The sequence below is a fragment of the Myotis daubentonii genome, chromosome 3, assembly GCF_963259705.1.
Source record: "Myotis daubentonii chromosome 3, mMyoDau2.1, whole genome shotgun sequence".
In the NCBI taxonomy this organism is placed as follows: domain Eukaryota; kingdom Metazoa; phylum Chordata; class Mammalia; order Chiroptera; family Vespertilionidae; genus Myotis; species Myotis daubentonii.
In genome coordinates this window covers 57,710,835-57,730,903 of record NC_081842.1, presented here as the reverse complement: position 1 = coordinate 57,730,903, position 20,069 = coordinate 57,710,835, and the positions used below count along the sequence as shown (strand labels likewise).

At 52.4% G+C, this 20,069-nt stretch overlaps 1 protein-coding gene and 1 long non-coding RNA gene across 2 annotated transcripts in view; one reads left to right on the top strand and one right to left on the bottom strand.

The window, feature by feature from the left end:
* Nucleotides 1-13,207, bottom strand: part of ADCY5 (adenylate cyclase 5) — a 161,110-nt gene extending 147,903 nt beyond the window's left edge. Inside the window, exon 1 of the mRNA XM_059687644.1 lies at nucleotides 10,551-13,207. Within this exon, the coding sequence (XP_059543627.1) occupies nucleotides 10,551-11,681 (1,131 nt within the window). The 5' untranslated portion in view covers nucleotides 11,682-13,207. The remainder of the gene's footprint in view (nucleotides 1-10,550) is intronic.
* Nucleotides 12,107-20,069, top strand: part of LOC132230330 (uncharacterized) — a 13,689-nt gene continuing 5,726 nt past the window's right edge. Inside the window, exon 1 of the long non-coding RNA XR_009451854.1 lies at nucleotides 12,107-12,241. This is a non-coding gene — a long non-coding RNA (uncharacterized LOC132230330). The remainder of the gene's footprint in view (nucleotides 12,242-20,069) is intronic.

Sequence of the window (20,069 nt, the reverse complement as noted above, 5' to 3'; positions counted from 1 at the left end):
ATTAACATAGACAAGGCCCCAGCCCTCAGAGGGCTGACGGTTGAATAGGCTGATAGATAAAATTACCCACCAAGATAAAATCACAAACCAGCGTAAGTGCTACAGAGAAAAAGAAGAGGATGTTTCTCATTTATTTTTATATGTTTTTAAATTTATTTGTATTGCTGAAAGTATTGGACGTTTCTAATTTAGATTCACAGCACGAGGTGTTACGAAGGCAGGGCCCCTGGAGGGGCACGAGCCTGCCCTGCAGCTTGGCCCCTCTCCCTGGGCAGCAGCCTCAGCGGAGAGGTCAGGGCCAAGGCACTTTCCAGGTGGTATTGCTGCCTGGGGGCCAGTCATGCAGATGGACGGATCCCTCAGGGACCTGGCCAGAGGAAGACTGGGGACTTGGGCATGTTAAGTACAAATAAATAGCCTTTCCACACCGCTCCCCCCTAAAAAAAGTGAAAATAAAACCTGGAAAATCCACTTAGCAAAAGGAATGGCCCTTGGGCAGGAGTCTCATTTTCCCTAGTTTCCTCGTGAAGAGTGGGAGGGACAGGAGTGGATCCGAAGCTGAACTAAAGGATATCTGAGTTACGTTTGAGGGGTTGATGGTTCGGGGGGGGGGGGGGGGGGGGCTAGGTTTAAAACGCATCCTAGAAACGCACTAGGAAGCACTAAACTGGTATCGACTGGATGCTCCTTGGCAGAAAGACCCCGAGTCTTGACCTCCAAGATGTACCAGGAAGTGCTCCTGTGTGTCCCCAGAAGCCTCCTCCCTCCCCTCCCCTGTCCCACTTATGCTACCCTGACTGGATATAAGACAGCCTCACCCCCAGAGCTGAGCTCTCCTAGCCTCGCTCTGACCCCCTCTTCTGGGTCTCATCCACAAAACCACTCAGGGGCTCTTCACAGGTAAACATCTGCTCCCAGGTGCCCCCTGAACATTTCAGCGCTGCCTTCCCTCGCAGCATCACTGCAGGCTCAGGAAATGACAAGTCATTTAATGCCCATCTGAGCCAGACAACACGAGGGAAGGGAGACCATCACACATTTAAAACCGTGCATTCCAAAACCGAACAGACAACTGCTGGAGAGCAGCTGTGCCTTCTGCTGCTTCTGCAGGCACCATGGGGCGGACCCAGGGCCTGGCCCACTGTGAAAATTCAGACACTGCATTTGGTATCAGATCTGGATTTGTATAGCAGCTCCTAAGCTAATGAACTAGCGGTGTGACCTAAATGAGGTCACTCAACCTCTCTGAACCTTTACCTCCTCCTCTCTGAAACAGATCTGTAATTATGAGCACCCCTACATGCATTAACTTGTTTGGACCAACCAACAACAGATCCTGTCAGTCAGAATCTATTATCCCCACTTTACAGAGGGGAAACTGATCGAGAAAGGGTTAGGCGACTTAGCCAGGATCATATAACCAGGGTTTTTCCCTGGGCCCCTGGGCCCATGAGCCCCAAAGCCAGTGCCTGCCCCTCTTTACCCATCACCTCCTCAGAGCTGTCAGCAGATCACATGTGGTAAAGTCCTTTGTCAGCTATAAAATGCTAATCAATGTAAAAGCATTTGAGTCTTTTGGCTGATATTTGAGCCACTGCCTAGGAATAAATAGAAAGCCACACATTTTTAGGAAGCAGAGATTTTTTTTTAAAAAAAAAAGCAGAAAAAAATTTAAATATACATATATTTGTTGTTTTTTAAATTTCACACAATTCTGCTAGTCCAGCAACCACTCTACGACGGCACTAGCAGCAAACATATGTTAGCAAATGGGCGTGAGAGGCCAAGGCAGGCTTAGGGGCTGAGTCTGCCATAAAGTTCCGCACCTGCATTTTCGCTCCAGGAGGCGGCCTCTCCCCTCCCTGGTGTTCAAGTCAAACCCGGTTAGACTCCTACCTTCTCCGCTCTCAATGTGGACGTCCCTAGAAAAAGACCCCGAGGCAAGGATTGGAGAACAAGTGGTCTATCTGGAAGGTGACTGCAGGAAACATTAGAAAGGGTGCGGAGGAGTGAGAAAAGGAAGGGACGAAAGTCGCACACAAAAAGTTCCAAGCCTGTTACCCCTGTGGACAACCAGAGCCGAATCCTTCTGCGGGATTGGGAACCCATAAAAAACAAGCCCCAGAGTTACAATCCCCTCTCCCTGGGGGCAAGGGAGCTGGGGTATTTATCCACCAGCACCCAACAGTCATTGGTTGAGAGCTGCTCTGGGATGGTCACTGCCCAGCACTTCTGACCTGCCCCAGAAGCAGACAAAGGAGCTCGAGCCAGAGAAAGAAAGCCCTCAGGTGCTGACAGCTGGACGTCTGGCTGGCAAGAGTGGAAAGGTACATGCCCAGGGAATATGGGCAGGCACTGAACCATCTGCTATGCTCGCTAGCTGTGTGACCTTGGGGAAGGGACTTACTTTCTCTTATTGCAGTTTCTGCAGCCGGAAATGGGGATAAAAATGTCTTTCTCACAGGGGTGATGTATGTGAGGGAGAAGCCCAGTGCCAGGCTTGCAGTAAAGATGCAACAGAAACCCGTAAGAGAAACTGAAACTAGAGAAAGGAGGCATCTCCCTGGTCCCTTCCAGCCCCGTCAGTTTATTGAATAAAGGATTTTGGACCCAGATGGGGAATGAGACTTTAAAACAGGCAGCTAGCGGATGCAAGCTGGGCAATCTCCTTCCTGAGGGAGGCAAGTCCCCGAACAAACACCCCCGTCTCGATTAGTCTGCCTAGTTCTGCCCCAGAGGCAGGGGCTGGACCCTGACAAACTCCGCCCCCTACAGCAGTGAGTTTAAACAAACACAGATGCCCCCTATTATGTTACTTGAAAAACTGGTTCTGGGGTCAAATATGTTTGATATGGGAAAATTTTAGTACATATTAACATACTAACAGCTTTAAAGTCCTATAGTAAAGAATTCTGTTTAACCCAGTATTTCCTAAAGTTATTTGACACAGAAGTGAATGTGTGTATGTGAAACATCCATTAATGTCCCTTCAAAGGACATTTAGTGGGAGAGTCTGAGCTAAAGGCAGTTCTAGAAGCTAGGACGCAGGTTGAATCATCTTGGAACTCCCTCGGCCTAGCACAGTGCCTGGTACACAGTAGGCACCTAATAAATGGTTGTTGTCTGAATGAATAGGGAGAAGTCAAAAGAATGACTTAATAATGGTTTTCAGACCTGTGAAGTGATATCGTTCCAGCAGTGCCAGGCAACAGTTTTCTGTTTCCAGGAAGGCACACATTTTAAATGGCAGAGGAGGGATTTGGGAAGCCCTGCTCGGAGTTTAGGATCACAATCCCCCGAAATAGGCTTCCAAGCAGAGCTACATCGCTTCCTTCTGTGGAGGTGTTGGTCTAGCACTTCGGCACAGCCGAGAGTCTGCATGCAGCTGTCCACCCACCCTACCACCCATTCACACAGTTATTCATTCATTCAAACAAGCCCTCACTGAGCACCTACTATGTGCCAGGGCACTGAGGCTGGCACTGGGTCCCTCAGGAATCCTTCCAAAAGCCAACTAGGACTTCAGTGAGCTTTGTGATAAAAAGCCCCAGGAATCCCTAAGGAGAGGGGAGACAGGACCACCCCAGTGTGAGGTCAGGAAACCTCAAGCCCAGAAGCCACAGCTCCTAACCCTCCCAGAGAAAGAGACAGTAGGGGTGGTGAAGGGGGGTGGATTTCACGCTGACACATGAGGCTGGCCTAAACAATAAAGCCACTACTGTTTCTCAGTGTTTGTTTGTCTACCACCCCCCCCCCCTTTACTGTGACTGTATTTCATTGTTCCCGGAGAGCATCCCTGCCCCCACTTCCAAGCTCTTCCCCTTCCCCACACTCAGAGTTCCAATCTCCCCTTCCTTTCCTTCCTACTCTTTCTCCTTCAAACCATCTCCTAAGTCCCCACCTCTAGCCTCCCTCCTCAATACCTGATCTCCTCATTCTTTACTATCTGTTCCAGACCTGGATATCCCCAAGGGTTTTAATATTCACTTACCAGACAAATTAAATGAATAAACCAGGACTAAACCGAGGTCCGTCTTTCTGCTGAAACCCCCCAACCTCCATCAGTGGTGAGCCATGGACTGCTTTCCCTCAAACAGGAAGTGGGGGCTGGGAATGGTTGGGAGGAAGAACAAGAGGAGAATAGGAGTTCAGGTCTAGGGCACCCTTCCCCTCCTATTCCGTCATTGCCACTTGCCTTCCATGTCTACATCCCTGTATCAGTACTCACACCAGCCCCACCTGTACATCTCCAGATGCAGTGATTTTGCTTTCTCTACACTAAAGCTGAGATGGGCACAGTGATAGGACACATCAATGGACTTTAGGAGGCAGTCATGCTGTTGCAAGATACCAAACCACAGATACCAATCCTAGGGTTGGGTCTGACCTGAGCGGTTATCTGGGCCAAAGATCCCAAATTTAAGAGATGGTCATCAAGACCACCTGGGGAGCTTTGAAAACTAGATCCAAGCTGTTGAAAAAAAAGAGATCCAATCCTGGCCCCATCCCAGGCCTTTGGAAGCAGAACCTTCCATTTCCTCAGAAACAAGCCTGGCAGACAGTCATCCAGGTTCCACCTGACCATCTCCACTAGCACAGCTGGCTACCCCAGGAGGCATCTGGTTTGATGGCTGAAACCCCAAAGACTAGGAAGGGAACTCCTACCTGGAGCTGAAGTCTGTCAACTATTTCCACCCATTACCCCCAACCCTGCCCTTGGGAGCAACCGAAACTAAATGTAGTCCCTCTTCTACTATCTGACAACAGGGATCCCAGCAATAATGGCCTGACCGTCTCTCTAGGTTTTCTTACCTTGCTACAGCCTGTTCTCCTCCAAGCTAAATACCCCCCTCCTTTCAGATGTTCTCTGAGAAGTCAAGGACTTCCAGTCCTCTGAATTCTAGCATCGAGCAAGATGCTTCAGAGGGGACTTCGATCCTCCTATGAACTGGATTTGCCTATGACCCTAACCCAGACCCCGTTGGTCTTTCCCAACAGCCAGCCCAGAATGCAGACTCACATTAAGCTCACGGTCCCATAACTGGCAACCCCCAGATTTTGTTCAGGCTGCTGTAAAGAGAGATCTTCTCTGTCCTAGACTTGGACATTGCTCTGAGATAAGGTAGGGGAAGCAGGGCTTTCCAACTGTCTTCATGAAGTTTCATGTTTGGGAGAGAAGATGAATGCTGATCCCGCCCTCCATCAGCTAGCTACCCTCATCTGGCACGCATGGATGGAGGATATGCTACAACATAACTTATGTAACTGCACCCAGAGGGTCAATGGGCCCATATCAGAGCTCCAATCCCAACACAGGCTCCTGCTCCTGCTCAGCAAACGACTACCATCTGGACCTACCACAAGACAAAGTTAACTGAGGTGCGAGCGGGCAGCTGTGGACTGGAGGTTACCCAGTAAGAGGCTGGTACAATCACAGGGAGGCTTCCACATGTGGTGCCCTTCTCCCCAACACACACCCCATCTCCTGCTGGAACCAAGGTGGGAACTCTAGTCACACCTCTCCGGAGACCAGCAGGCCCAGCCCAGCACCGGCCCCAGCCCTGACTCCTGGCCAGGGCCCGTCTGTGCAGGAAAGGTGCTGTCCAGGCCTGATTTTTAGCACTTCTGAGAGGTGGGGCAGGTCTCCGTGATGGGGTTTAAGACACGGTCTGTGTCTTCTCTGTACAGGAACATGAGCACATTCCACAAAACATAGACCTCCTGCTCTTGCTTCAGATCAAAACTTACATTGAATTATGAACAGTGAACATTCTGCAAATACAGCAGCTGATCACTCTGCTCCTCGCTGGGTCTCTGCTATTCCCGCAGTCCTCCTCACAGGAATAGAGGCATCCCTGGGGTCTAGAAAATGACACCCCTCCTCTAGAAGCGTGCTCATCCCCCACCCCAGAGGCTTCTGTTCCCCTCTAAGCACCCCCTTCCCACCCATAGAGGAGGCAACTTAATCGAAAGCAATTAGCAAAAATAATTGGCAAATACAATTAGCCTTGAGGCAAGACAAGGAGACCCTCCTCAGCTGCAAAAGCAGCACCAACCCCCACCCCAGCCTGCTGTGCTGCTGGAGTTCACAAAGGCCGATTTCTCTGTCTAGGAATTCGGGTGTTGGGGAAGTAATTGGTAGCAGGCCATTCCCAGTCTCCTGTGGTTGCAGTTGAAGTGTGTCCCCCTCCACACCACCCAGGCGGTCAGCCAGGCAGTGGTTGCCAGGAGCACACATGGGGCAGCCACAATGACCCACCAAACAGGCCTCAGGGCCAAGTTCCAGAACCAGGAGGCAGCCCTTCAGTGGCGCTCACTGGGCAGCTCAGCGGTGAGTTAACAGAAAAGGTGTTTGAAAGGGAAAGGGCGGGGTCCATGGGTCAGGGGAGCTAACCACTCAAGCTAGTCCCTGGCCTCATTTTGGAAAGGGGGGGTGCATCCAAGGTACTTCCCTAAGAAGTCAGAAGTCAAGGTCAGAAGGGTGTTCAAGGCCCAGAATCAGAAAGGCAAGCAGCCACAGGAAGCCACTCACCAGCCAAGAATAAACAGGACAGAGCTGCAATGATCTCCTTTCAAAGTCAACACAAAGGTTTCCCAGGCCGACCTCCATCACCTCCATGGAACAGTCAGAAACACACACCCCGGGGCCAGCCCACGTGACAGACACATCTGCATAACGCATCCACTATCTGTGGCCAGCCCACACCAGAGACATGCCCACACGCGCACACACACGCACACCCATACCCACCTCTTGGCAACCACAGCAGTCGGCTCCCACCCCCATCCATTCCCAGCCTCCTCCCTGCAGGCACTCACACAGTCACAGACATCACCCACACAGTGCCTGTGCCTTTCTGATATCTTGAACAACTGGTGACAGTTGTGGGTTCAAACAGGCACAAAGGATGAAATGCAAAAAATCACTAAGTTTCTCCAAAAGGGTTAGAGGGAAGAGAAGGAGGAGCTGCAGGGAGGCTGGGTGGAGGATGGGTCATCCCACACTGCAAGGACAACCTCCAACAGCTCTCCCGGGCAACCTCCTCTAACAGGTCTTCCAAGCTCACAGGACCCACATGGGGTCCCTCAGGCAGGTTAGATGTGGCTGCAGAATAATAATACCCCACATTAAACAGAACTTTCCAAAGAGCTCTTCCATCCATTATCACCTCCTAAAGTAACACCAGACGCTCCTCTCCTTGGCAAAATGACCACCCACCCTCACAAGGCTCAGAGATTTTTCTCCAAAATAACCTTTAATAGCTCAGCATATGTAATAGTTGTGTGAGCGTGCTTGTTTGTGTGTGAGTGCACGCAGAGCTTTATGTAGCAGAGTGGGATACAGTCAAACAAAAATGAGGTTGCCATGGCAACAGGCTCCAGCATCATCACAGCCTATTAACACAAGTGAGGAATGTGTTTGGCAGATGCTCGAGTGTTATTTATGGTATGGGTGTAGCAGAGGGACTTGTAACACGCAAAGAAGGAGAAAAAAACAACCCTGTGACGCTCCTACTGTACTCCACTGAGGAGACCACAGTGAGACAAGAGCACAGAAGGAGAGGCTGAGAGGCTGCAGATGGCGAGTAAGAGATCGAGAAGAGCAGGCAGGCAAGCAGAGAGGAGAGGTGGACAGAGAGCAACAGGGGGATGGAGGGGGTGGGGAGAGAGAGGAAGTGAGAGAGGAAGAGCAGAGCGGGGCAGGAGGACACCAGGGGAAGAGCGAGAGCCAGAGATGTCATGAAGAGAAGAAAAAACATCATCCCCCAAAGAGGACTGCCCCACCTTGCCTCTCCATCCTCTCTAAGTAAAATCCATCAGAAGGCACCTGTTAAGAAACCAAATGTTTTCTCCTCCTAATTGGAGCAAAGGGCAGAGCTCCAAACATACAAGGGGCTGGGGAAGAATAAAGTAGCAGGGTCCGAGGGGACCAGCCTCGCAGGAAGAGAAGTGAAGAAATGCCAATAGTTTCCTGAGGGTCTACTGGGTGCCCACGACGCTGCTGCCCCATGTCCCTGGACCAGGGTCCTCATCAAAGAAATGAGCGTGTAAGTCCCTTGGACTAAGGAATCCTGAATTACAGGGGTTTTCCCTCTTCTACCATCTCTTGTCTAGCACAGTACAGGGTACTTAGGAGGGATGGCATCTAACCCAAGCCATCCTCAACTGCCTGCCACTCTGGGGTAACCTGAGGCAGACGTTAATGCTGAACTGTCCCACTTATATTTTCCCACCGTTGCTCAAGAAATAAAAATTTTACATCAGACACAATCAAAAAGGTAAATCAAATACAAACAAAAGGATACAGTGTTCTCTGAAGCCAAAAAGAAACGTTTGCATTCCCTTGTAGGGGACCACTCCTAACAAGCTCTGCTATGCTCAAGGAAGATCTTGAGCAGTTAAGTGTAAACCCACCCAAAAGCCTACCCCCAAGCCAAGGTCTAAAGGCCACAGTGGGTAAAACAAGCAAAGGGTGGGGGACTGGTAGAGATGGGGAGAAGAAGAGAGGAACTGGCCTGAGGAACTAGCAGGGGAAGCCAGGCACTGTTGCTGCAATGACATTTTCATGCTAACATGGAGCTGGAGTCCCTCTCCCTGGGATCTGACTCCAATCTCTGGAAATCATACAAGCAGGATTGCTACGGCTGTAATCAGACCCTGTCTCCCAGTCTGGTCTAAACGATCCTGGAAATCTCTACCACTCTGTGTGGATGATATGCCCTTCCCCCTGCAGAAAAGCTACACCCATCCAAGCCAGGAACAACCCCCAAAGATGCAACACCCATGTGACAGCTCGGGTCCTCAGGTCGAAGGAGCTGAAGCCTTTAAAGCACTAACAGTGATAGTTAATTTTTTTAAAACCATCATCTCTCAATAGGTTCCTCTCAAGTTCAAAGCTGATGGCTAAAGTTTTTCTTCTGATCCCAGATCAGAAAAACTTCAACTTAGCATTAAACAACCCCACCTACTCCACTCATTGGAACCCAACCAAACTGGCAACAGTTATTAAATCCCTCCTAAGTACTCTGCACTGTGCTAGAGGGTAGAAGAGGAAAAACCCATACAATTCAGGATTCCTGAGTCCAAGGGGCTCACATTGAATGAGAAGCAAAACCAACGGAGCCTGGAGAACAGTAAGTGCTCCCCTCTGTGGCTCTGACTCCATTGTTACCAGGCAGAAGAGGGAGAGGCCAGTGCAGCTGGAATGGAAGGAGAAGGCCCCTCGCAGGTGAGGGCTGGGACAGAGGAGGGTGGAACAGTAAAGGAGCCTCTCATTCTCTCAAAAAGGAACCTGAGGCCCAGAGAGCTTGTGAGTCCCCTCTTTTCCAGTCATGGAGCACTTTGGAAGTGCAGCTAGAGCCGAGAGCGCTGGAGTGCATGCCGGTGCTATTCCCTGGGTGAGAGTCGGGGGGCACAAGAACACCCCTCGAGAAAGAGTTCGCCCTCAACAGGATCGAAGTCTGAGAAAGGCATCAGAGTTGGGGAGGAGGGAGGCAATGACAATGGAATGTAGTTAAGAGGTTCTCTAGAGATGGCAAACAGCCTCAGAGGGTTGCAGTGGGCACCGTGGTCAAGAGACTGCTGGCCTACAACACTGGCCCACTTGACTCTCTCCCAGTTGAGCTAAATGCAAACCAGCAGGCTCAGCAGGGTCAGTGGATGAGGTCCATGGAGCTTCAGACAAGGGGACTGCTAAAAGGAGAAGGTGTGCCCATCCACCCTGAGGGCAGGATGGCAAGTATTCCTCTCTCCCAAAACCCTTCAGTGGAGTCACCAGTTAACAAAGTTTTATTTTCTCCCAAGTCTCACTGTTCTAGGTTCACCCAACCAGTCCCAGCAGGGATAAAACACACACACACACACACACACACACACACACACACACACACAACCACCACAGGCAAGAACCAGGAACATCAATAAGAAGGGGTCACAATGTCCAACATTAGCTTTCTGCTCAGGCAAACAGGGGGCCTGCCACCACACATCTCAGAGGCTCCTTCCTACCTTTGCTGGCGGCAGCTTTTTGGCTTGGGGCACTTTTGTAAACGAAACAACTTGTCAGCCACAGCCTCAGACAACTGGCAAGGTTATCACTCCTGTTGCTTAAGACTGGGCAAAGGGTGCCATGGTCTTTCTGCTCTCCCCAGCCCTTTACCCAGGGCTCTGTCAACAAACCAGCAGTAGCTCTAGGGAGGGGGAATCTGCTATAGGGCCCAGCCGCTGTGTCAGGGGCCTTTCTACAGATACAGGGACAGAAGCACAGGAAGAGAAGGGGACTGCTCCAAATCCTTCCTCGTTCTCTCTCGACACAATAATGGCTATGGTTTAGTGCGCGTTGCGGCGGCGCCGCCAGGAACATTACATATAATGCAAGGCACTCCTTTCAAATGAAAATGCTGGGGCTGAGAGCGGGTTAAGGGGCTGGAAGACACCACACCGATGACACAGCCAAGTCTCTGCCCCTTTTGCCACTTTAGAAGGGTGAGGGTGGGAGGTCTGGCCTGCTGGCCCCACAATGCAGTCCCTGCGGCCAGGTGGGCCCTTACCTGCTTGAGCAGGAACTGGTCCTGGGCGTTGGTGTGCAGGGCAATCGCCAAGTGGAGGGCAGACAGGAGTACCCCGCTGAGCACCGCGGCCCGCATGCGCACGGGCAGCAGCGTGTAGATGGTGTAGATGAAGAACACGGTCCACCAGATGCCCTCCGAGGCGCTGCGCGGCTGGGGCAGCAGCAGGCCCACCACCTGGACCACCAGCACCACGGCAATCAGCGCATAGCAGGCCAGGCCCATGTGGTCCTGGTGGAAGGCGGCGCGGTTGCAGAGCACGGCCATCACGAGAATCGCGCCCACGGCGGCCGCCAGCACGGACAGGTAGGGCACCTGGAGCGGTGGCCGCGCCGCGTGGAAGGCCAACATGACGAGGCACACCAGCACCAGCACGGCCATGAGCATGGTGAGGCTGCTCTGGTTCAGACGGAAAAAGTAGCGCTGGTACAGCCGCTCCAGCTTGTCCGACGGGAACTTCTTGGAGCGGAATATCTGCAGCAGCGCCAGGCAACAGGCGCCCAGCGACAGAACCGCGCCGGGGCCCGCGCCCGCGCCCGCCAAGCTGCCACCATCCCCGGGCCCTTCGTCGCCCTCGATGGCGCCGGCCTCCAGCTCGTCGGCCGCACGGCCCTTGCCCCGCCGATCCTCCAGGCCCAGCTCCACCGAGCGGGGGCGCACCTCTGTCCCTCCCGCTGCGGCCGCGGAGGCCGCCGAGCCGCCGCCGCCGCCCGCAGGGGGCGCCCGGGTGCTGCCCCCGCCGGCCGCGCCCCGTCGCTGCCGCCGGCTGCCGCGAGCGCAGTCGTCGCCGCCGCGCTCCTGCCAGGCGGACTTGGAGCGGAAACTGAAGCCGAAGCCCCCGGCCAGGGGGTCGTCGCCACTCAGCGGAGAATCCTCGCCGTCGTCGTCGCGGCGCCAGCGGCTGGCCAGGCGCTGCTGCTGCTGCGGGGTCACCGCCCCCCCAGGTTTCTTGGTGGAGCCGCGGGCCGAGCCCCCAGGGGTGTGGGGGTAGCCATTGGCGCGAGAATCGGCCGCTCCCCACGCGGAGCGGTGTTCCGAGCTTCCCCGGGATGCGGGTGCTGCTGCTGTCAATGCCGCGTAGCCCGGGGGGCTCACGCTTTTGGAGCCGGACATCCCCCTCTCGGCCTCGTCTTCTGCCTCCTCCCCCGGGGGCCGGGCCGGGGGTCTCCAAGGGGAGGGCGGACGGCCGAGCAGGGGGACCAGGCTGGGGTCACTCGTCGGGGGCGGCCCGGGGCCCTGCGCAGCAGCGGGGCATCTTGGCACCCCCGTCCTGAGCGGAGAAGGAGGGCGAGCTGGGAGGTAGGCACAGCCCCGAGATAAGAAGTGGCTGAGAATCCGAGTCGGGAGTCCCAGGTCCGAGGTGGAGTTGGCGCCCAGCGGGGACCGCGGGGACCGGCGGAGCTGCCGCGCCGCGCGCAGAGGGACGTCCGGACTCCTGGCTCGCGTCGAGCTCGACAGGGACCAGAGTTGCGGACGAGGCGGGACGGAGAGGTGTCCTTGCAGGCGGCGCCTCCCCGGGCTGCCAATGCCCGGGCGCGGCGCTCGCAGATTAAGCCTGAGCGGAGCCCAGGGGCACGCGCGGCTCGGCGGCGGCTGGGGCGGCTCGGCGGGGGTCCCGGCGTGGACACCGAGAGGGTGCCCTTTCCTCGCGGCGAACTGGGAGCGACTGGGAGGTACGAGCGCCAGCCAGCATTATTTTCTCACGAGGGGTGGGGAGGTGGGATGGAGGGTGGAGAGGACGGGGGAGGGGGCGGCAGGCGGAGCAACAGCTCCGGAGCCCTGGGGGGAGGGTCCTGGAGCCCGGGGGGGGCCGTCGCCCGCATCCCCCACCTCCCGCGGCGAGAGTGGGAGCGTGGCCCCGCGGAAAGCCGAGCCCAGCCGAGCCTTCAGCGCGTCCGCGCAGGGGGCGGGGGCGAGGACCTGCTCCCGCAGCGCGGCCCTTCCCCTCTCGCCTCCCTCCCCCCGCAAAACGAAGCGGAGCTGGCCCGGACCCGCCGGCCCAGGAGGACTGTCGCGCCGGCTCCGCAAGCTCCAGGCTCCTCGCAGCCGGCGGCGGGCCCACGGCGGCCGGGTGCTGAAGGACTAGGCAGAGGGCGGAATCCGGCGCGCCGCTGCCGCCGTTCTGCCCCAACGCAGGCGGGCTTCTCCCGGGGAGCACGGCATCCAGAAATCGAAGGCCGGGACTCAGAGGCAGCCGGCCGGCAGGGGCCCGCCCAAAAGCCGCTGCGCCCCAGGGGCGCTCCGGGGGGGCCCGCGGGAGCCAGGCTCAGGGCGCGCCATGCACGCCTCGGGCCCTGCGCCGCTCCGGCCGCTCGCGCCGCTCCTCCCTTCTCGCCGGCCTGCCGCCGCGGGAGCGCCCTCCGCATCCCCTCCTCCCGCTGCCTCCCCGCCCCCTGCGCGCTCCGGCCTCGGCTCACAAGGACTTGCGGCCGCCTCCGCCCCGGGCCGGGCCGCGGCCCCCGCCTCGGCGCCCCGTGGGCATTCTCAGGCCCGGCTCCGGGGGCCGCGTGGAACCCAGCTCCTCTTTCTCACCTAAAATTTTCGTCGAGCCCCCTCCCTCTGGTTCCTGGAGCCGCGTCCAGCCCACGGTCCCTTGGCCAGACCTGGGTGGAGCGCGGCCCTCCCCACCCCCCACCCCCGCCTTCGTTTTTGTGCCCCAGTCCTATCTCCCCTCTTTTGTATCCCCTTTAGTCCCCCTCCCCCTATGCAACCCAACTTCAGCCCCAGCACTGCGCCCCCTTCCCTGGCCCGGCTCGATTGGCCGCTTCCTGAGCTGTCAGACTTGAGCCCAGCGCTCTTATTGGGCGATTCTCTGGCCCTGTGGCCGTGCCAAAGGAGGGTGCACAGGGCGGGGGGCGCTGGGCAGCGACTGCCGCCAGGAGCTGGAGACCACAGTCCCCCGAGGGGCTAGAGGGGCCCAAGAGCCAGACCCGGAAATGTACAGGGGAGGTGGAGAGACCCAGCATCTCTGAGGCGCAGAAGGACAATGACGGGAAAGATGGAGATGCAGTGGGCGAGGCCGGTGCAGCCAGGGCGGGGCGGACAGGACCGCTTTGGTCTGTAGGTAGGAGAGGGAGCCCCACAGACAGCAGTAGGAACACCTGGCGTTTATGTAGCGCTCTTTGCCAGTGTATGCTTTTTAAAAACCTCATATGATTTCCCTCAACCACCCTGGGATGTGACCGGGACAGGCCAGTGTGATTATTCCCAGTTCTTAGATGCAGAAACTGAGGCTTCAAGAGCTTAATCCACTTTCCGCGGGTCACACAGGTCTCCTAACTTGCAACCGAAAGATCTGTCAGCACCAGACTGCTTCACCTACCTCGCAAGGTGTGGTCGGGAAGTGTAGGCACCAGAGCAAAGTAGAGCCTCCGCTAGACGCGACAGAGGAGGGAGCAGAGAATGACCAGTGACAAAGAGGCAGGTGGAGAGAAGGACTTGACAAAGAGGACCTAGGCCTGTGGAATGATACACGCATCCGATTCCCCTTGCCCCAAGCTCTCCTGATGAAAGCTCCCGCAGTCTAAACACAGAGGGTGGGGGAACCACAAACAACCTTCCCTGTACTCCTCTTCATCCGGCTCCCTGCAGAGCTGAAAGGAGCCTAGAGGTGTGAGTGAGCTTCACTTTCGCTCTCTGCTGGTCATCTTGCTGCAGATTGGAAGATAAACCTTGCCAGGGTTAAAAATTGGGAGAAAAATTTCAAGAGATCTGAATCAATTAACCCTTGAGTAATCCAGCCTTTGAGTAACCCATGATTAGCTAGGTCATAAAAGCACCATGAATGTAGTCAACAAACATTCATAGAGCACCCCCTATGTGCTAGATGCTACCAGGATAGCTGACCCAACTGTAGCTACAGTCAGGGGAGACCAGATAGCACTAACTCAGTTCAGAGCATTATCCCGTCAGTGTTCAGCAGAGCTCCAAGCAAAGCGTTAGGGGGTTCAGAGAGAAGAGTCAGTAATTCCCATTGTGAGGGCCAAAAACACCTCTGGGGGTCGAATCTGGGCCTAGCAAGGAAAAATGAGTAAAAAGAAAGGGAAAAGGGACTAATATTTATTAAGTAGCTACTGTATGTCTAAACATTTTATTATCATAGAACCATTTTGAGGATGATGTTATTCTCCTTACTATAAACATGAGAAAACAGCCCGGCTAGGGTGGCTCAGTGGTAGAGCGTCAACCTATGAACCAGGAGGTTCTGGTTCTATTCCTGGTCAGGGCACATGCCTAGGTTGCGCTGGCTGGATCCCCAGTGTGGGGCGTGCAGGAGGCAGCCGATCAATGATTCTCTCATCATTGATGTTTCTATCTCTCTCTCCCATTTCTTTCCTCCTGAAATCAATAAAAATATATTTTAATAAATAAATAAATAAACATGAGAAAGCAGAACTAGAGAATCAAAAGTTTTCCCAATGCCCACAGTTGGTAGCCTGTTACTTGTACTCTACCATGTAGCCATGTAGCAAATATGATATGAGAGAGACACTTAGGACAGGCAACTGCATAGACAGATGTAGCAAGTTGATTGGGTTCCACCCTCAACCTTCTCATTCCCTGAGTCCTTGCTAGGTCATTCCTTTTAATTTTATTCAATTTTTAAAATAACCACTATCTCTGAACAAAAGTCATGCATGATTAAATGTAAGAAAACTAAAAAAAAAAAGAAAAAGAAAAACATTCTTAATCATACTACCTGGGAAGAACCATTAACATCTTAATTATTTTCTTGAACAAAAAGTGGGATGTTACTCTACTAGTTGTTTTAGAATCTGCTTTTTTCTACTTAGCAAAAATTGTGGATGCTTTTCATATCAATAAGCATTCATCTACAATATTCATTTATTGTTTGAACAGAATTCCATTGCAAGAATATGTCGTAATTTATTTAACCAATCCCCTACTGTTTTTCCTTTTTCATTGTCATAGCAGTTTATAAAAAGTCTCCACTCTTTCGCTGTTATTAAACAATGAGCATTTTTGTAGATAAATATTCACACATATCTTTAATTATATTCTTAGGAGAAATTCCTACAAGTAGAATTGCTGGGTCAAAGGATAAACAAATTTTTTTTTTCTCTAAGTGATTTCTAAAATCTGTATCTTCAGCCCCTGCCTCCCTTCCCAGTTCCACTGGAGAGCTCCCCATGGATCCTCAGTGCCAGCCAGACCCTCAGATTCCATTTTCTAAAACTAAAGTCTTCTCCCAACAAAACTAAAGCTTGCTCCTCCCTCTGCTTCCTCTCCACGGATGGAATTACCATCCTGGAAACTCCCTGATATTAGAGTGGTGATCCCTCCCCCCCTCCTACCCCAGTTCCTGAGTCCTGCCTCCGTGCCCTTGGCTTTCACATGTCTCTCTTTCCACATTCTCTAGCTACTACCTGTACCCAGATCCTCCCCCCTCCCTTCTCACCCGGACAATTACCACTCTCCCTTCTCTTCCCTCCTTGCCTTCTAATGTGTCCTCCACTTTCCCCCCATCTGATGATCATCAGTGTCACATACTCTACTGAAAACTGTCCTTGAAACCTCTTCTTACCTGCCAGCTTCTGCTGTTCATTTCTCCATGTCACCTGACCCACCCTGAACTGCACTTTGCCTCAGCAGAAATTACCCACCACCACAGATCAAATGTACAGCACCTCTGTGAAACCCTCTCTCACGTCCCCCCCTCCTGCCTCCCCGCACTCTGGGCTGTCAGGCACTCTCCCTCAGCTCCCAGCACACCTTGCTTTTAATCTCTATTATAGCACTTGTCACATTGTATTATCTTGACTTGTTTCAGAACTATCTCCACAGTCAGAGCTCCTTGAGGGCAGAGTTGGTATCTTACTCATTCTTGTGTCCAGTGCCTAGCCTGCTGCCTGGCACATAGGAGGTACCGGGTAGTTGTTTGTTGGATAAACAAATGGGGAATAGTGAGCAGAATGGAGTCTAAATTGTGAGGGGGGGCGGGGGGAGGACTGGCAAAGTGGGTGAAGATGGAAAGGTGGATTGGGCTCTTGAACCTGAGTGGAGGAGGATGGGCTTCAGTTTAATGATCATAAAGAGCCCCAGAATTCGGGGACCAGAGTGTCCTGCTCCATTATATTTTGGGAAGCAAACCTAGGCAATGATGCAACTAGATTGGAAAAGCCAGCTATTGCAGAGCAAATGTAGGTAGAACCCAAAAATGACAGGGTGATGGGAGTGATGCCATTGGCTGGAGGACACCTGTGGAGAGCTGACCAGGAAACCCAGGGGTTGCCCTCTATAGAAGAGGAGTCCTCAAGGTCAGAATAAAACCAAGAAAGAGTCGGAGGTCACAGGAACAGAAGGCAGAAGTTTAGAAGACCATCTCCAGGATGTGCACCTGGCTGTTGCCATCAGATAGAGGCTGACCCAAGGGCCACTTCAGGCTGTTCTCTGAAATGAATACTCTGTTTGCAGAGGGCAGGTAATACACGCCCCAGGGCACAGAGGGCTTTTTTTTTTTTTTGATCTACAGATACCTTTAACCTTTCCAGCCATCTTGCTTTGGTTACTTTTAGTACTTTATTCTTTATTCACCCCCATCCCCAGGCTCTTTTTTGGGAAGAATATTTCCATTTGGGAAATTTTCGAATATTTAGAAGTATTTGTAGAAGTTGGTATCAGCAATACTCCCCTACCTAAAAATTCTCTTAAACTACCCAAAATTACCTTCCCCCACATTGCTTAAAATTCCACCATGAGATAGTCATGCTTTGGAATGACAATCATTCCCTAAAAATGGATGTGGAAATGTAGAGACAGTGTTATCGGAGAAATGCATGGATGGCCTTTCTCTGTTGCTAGTGGGAGTGGGTTTCTTGGGGTACCACTGGAATAAGCATTTCCGGAGGCTCCCCCTGGAGGATGAGATGTGGTAGAAAGCTTTATTTGCATGGAATTGATACCATTATAATAACCAGGTTATTAAATAACAGAAAGGAGTAAAGGGAAGACTAGATAATACGGGCATGCCATTTATACAGCTTTACCAGAAAGCTGCAGTTAACATCTCCAAGCCTGTGCCTCCCAAATCAGTGGGAGAAGGGACTGGACAATAGATGTATGCCCAGTAAGGTCTGGGTGACCTGGGAAGATGCTTATCTGTCAATTACACCTGGGAACAAGTCAGTGGCCAGAATAGGCGTGACCACTACAAGCACAGCAAGATTTGATATTTAAGCTCCTGAACAAAGGAGTCTCTCTCTCTTTCTCTCTCTCTCTCTCTCTCTCTCTCTCTCTCTCTCTCTCTCTCTCTCTCTCTCTCTGTTCACACCTGACTCCTGGCTTGTGGGGCTTGCACACCCTGCACTTGCCCACATGGCCCACAGCCATGCGGACTCCACACAATGGACTAAAAGACTGTGACTAGCCTAATGCTGTACTGGACTCAATTCCATCATGGAATCGACACTCTGGACACTGGCCCTACTCTTGGCAGCTACATCTTTTCAAGAACTGTGTAAGGATAATGGGGCTTTACAACCCGAGGAATATAATTTCATGCCAATAAAAACCACTCACTCTCCCATGCAAGTCTTAGAAAATCCATTTTCTAAAGATATCGTAAGAACCCCACTCCCACTAGTGTCGGGGAAGTTGGACCCATTGATTTCTCTGGCAGCAGAATTACATCTCTGGGTTTGCAAACTCCCATTTCCCTTAAACCAGTCCTGGAAAAGGGGAAGCTGGTGATTCAGCAGAGCTAGAAGCAAAGCCAGTGTCCAGTGTGGTCCACATGGCCATGAGAGGAATGGAGGGTGATGGCTAAATGGGCACAGGATTTCTTTTTGGGGATCGTGAAAATGTTCTAAAAATTAAATTATGATGATGATGGCACAACTCAATAAATACACTAAAAAGCATAGAACTGCATTGATTACTGGGTGAACTTTATGGTATGTAAACTATATCTCAATAAAATAAATACAGATACCCCTGGGGGATTAAAGGATTTATGCCACCACTTATCAGTCATTATCAAGTCAGTATGAAGGAGCTCACCAACAGGCTTCCCCCACTAATGCACTGTTGGAGGCACGAGGAGCATGGCTGCTTATGCTTGGGGGTGGGGACGTGTTGGGGGAGTGGCAGGAGAGGACACTTGGGACCACTGAGCATTTCCCAAGGCAAATAGAGCCAGAAAAGGGCTGGAGTGGGAGGAAGGCAGACATGAAAGCCAGTTGGGAACTGAGAGTCGAAAATGAACTTTGCCCACTGTAATGAGTTATGCACAAGGAATTAAGAATTCTAAGAACCCTAAGGCTCTCTGGAGGGTGAAGAAATCTTAAAGAACAACCCATTCCCAAACATGTATCCACCTCTTCTGGACATTTGCACTTTAAGAGCAAGCCCCTTGCTTCAAACTAGATGATTTACCTTTCCTAAGAGAGATGAACTTATTGTTATACCCAAGTCAGAAAGGAGCTAACAGGATGGAGCACTGAGTGTCATGAGGGTAGGTCATCCACGGAGGCTTGGGGCCCAGTGTGTTAGCCATCGGGGTAAGATGGCTGAGGTCCCTGGGAGTTATCCTCCACTCTAGCCCATCCCCCACCAGGAGCCCTGAGGAGAAACCAAGGACTACAGCCCTCTTACTCTTTTGTTTTGTTTTGTTAAAAGTATGTTTTTATTGAGTTTAGAGAGAGAGAAAGGGTGAGGGATAGAGAGATAGAAACACCGATGAGAGAGAAACATTGATCAGCTGCATCCTGCACACCCCCACTGGGGATGGAGCCTGAAACCTGGGCATGCGCCCTGACCTCTTGATTTATAGGTCGACGCTCAACCCCTGAGCCACACCAGCCAGGCCAGCACTCTTACTCTTAACCTCTGGCTTCCTTGGCTTGGAAATCAAAGATGCTAAGAAGCTCGCAGTTGACCACAGGGAACCTGTCCCTAGATTTTCCCAAGCCCTACACTCACCACCAAACCTCTGGGCCTCAGAGAACAGGAAATACAGTATCCAAAGAGCTCAGATTGTAACTGAAGTGGAAATGGCTGATAATAGCTCGAGCTGCCACTCTCCCAGGTGCTGACATTTGCATTTTAATGGAGGCGGTTAAAGCCTTCAGCTAAAGGAGTGACTAATATGCTCTTGATTGTTGCTGGAGGTAAATGGGAGACCCTTTGCGACCAGGGCCTTTTCATGCCCTCTAGTCATTAACACAACACAAGATCACACCTGATGGGCAGGTTGGACCCTAATGCCCACATTCCACGCTTTTTATTTGTTCCTGTTCGTGATTTTGCTCGCTTTCTTGCACTTTCTCCAGAATCCTTTCTTTCTAAAAGTCTGAGAACATCCCCATGAGTCATTTATTCTTTCAACACACAAACTGTGGTGGGCACAAGTGAGTAGGGGGAGCCCAAGAAGTATACCAACAGGATGCCACTGCCAAGTCAGAGGTGAGGAACTCACAGAACAAGCAGGAGACCAGCACAGCATCAGCAGAGGTGGTCCATGCAGCGTAAGCCTATTGCTTC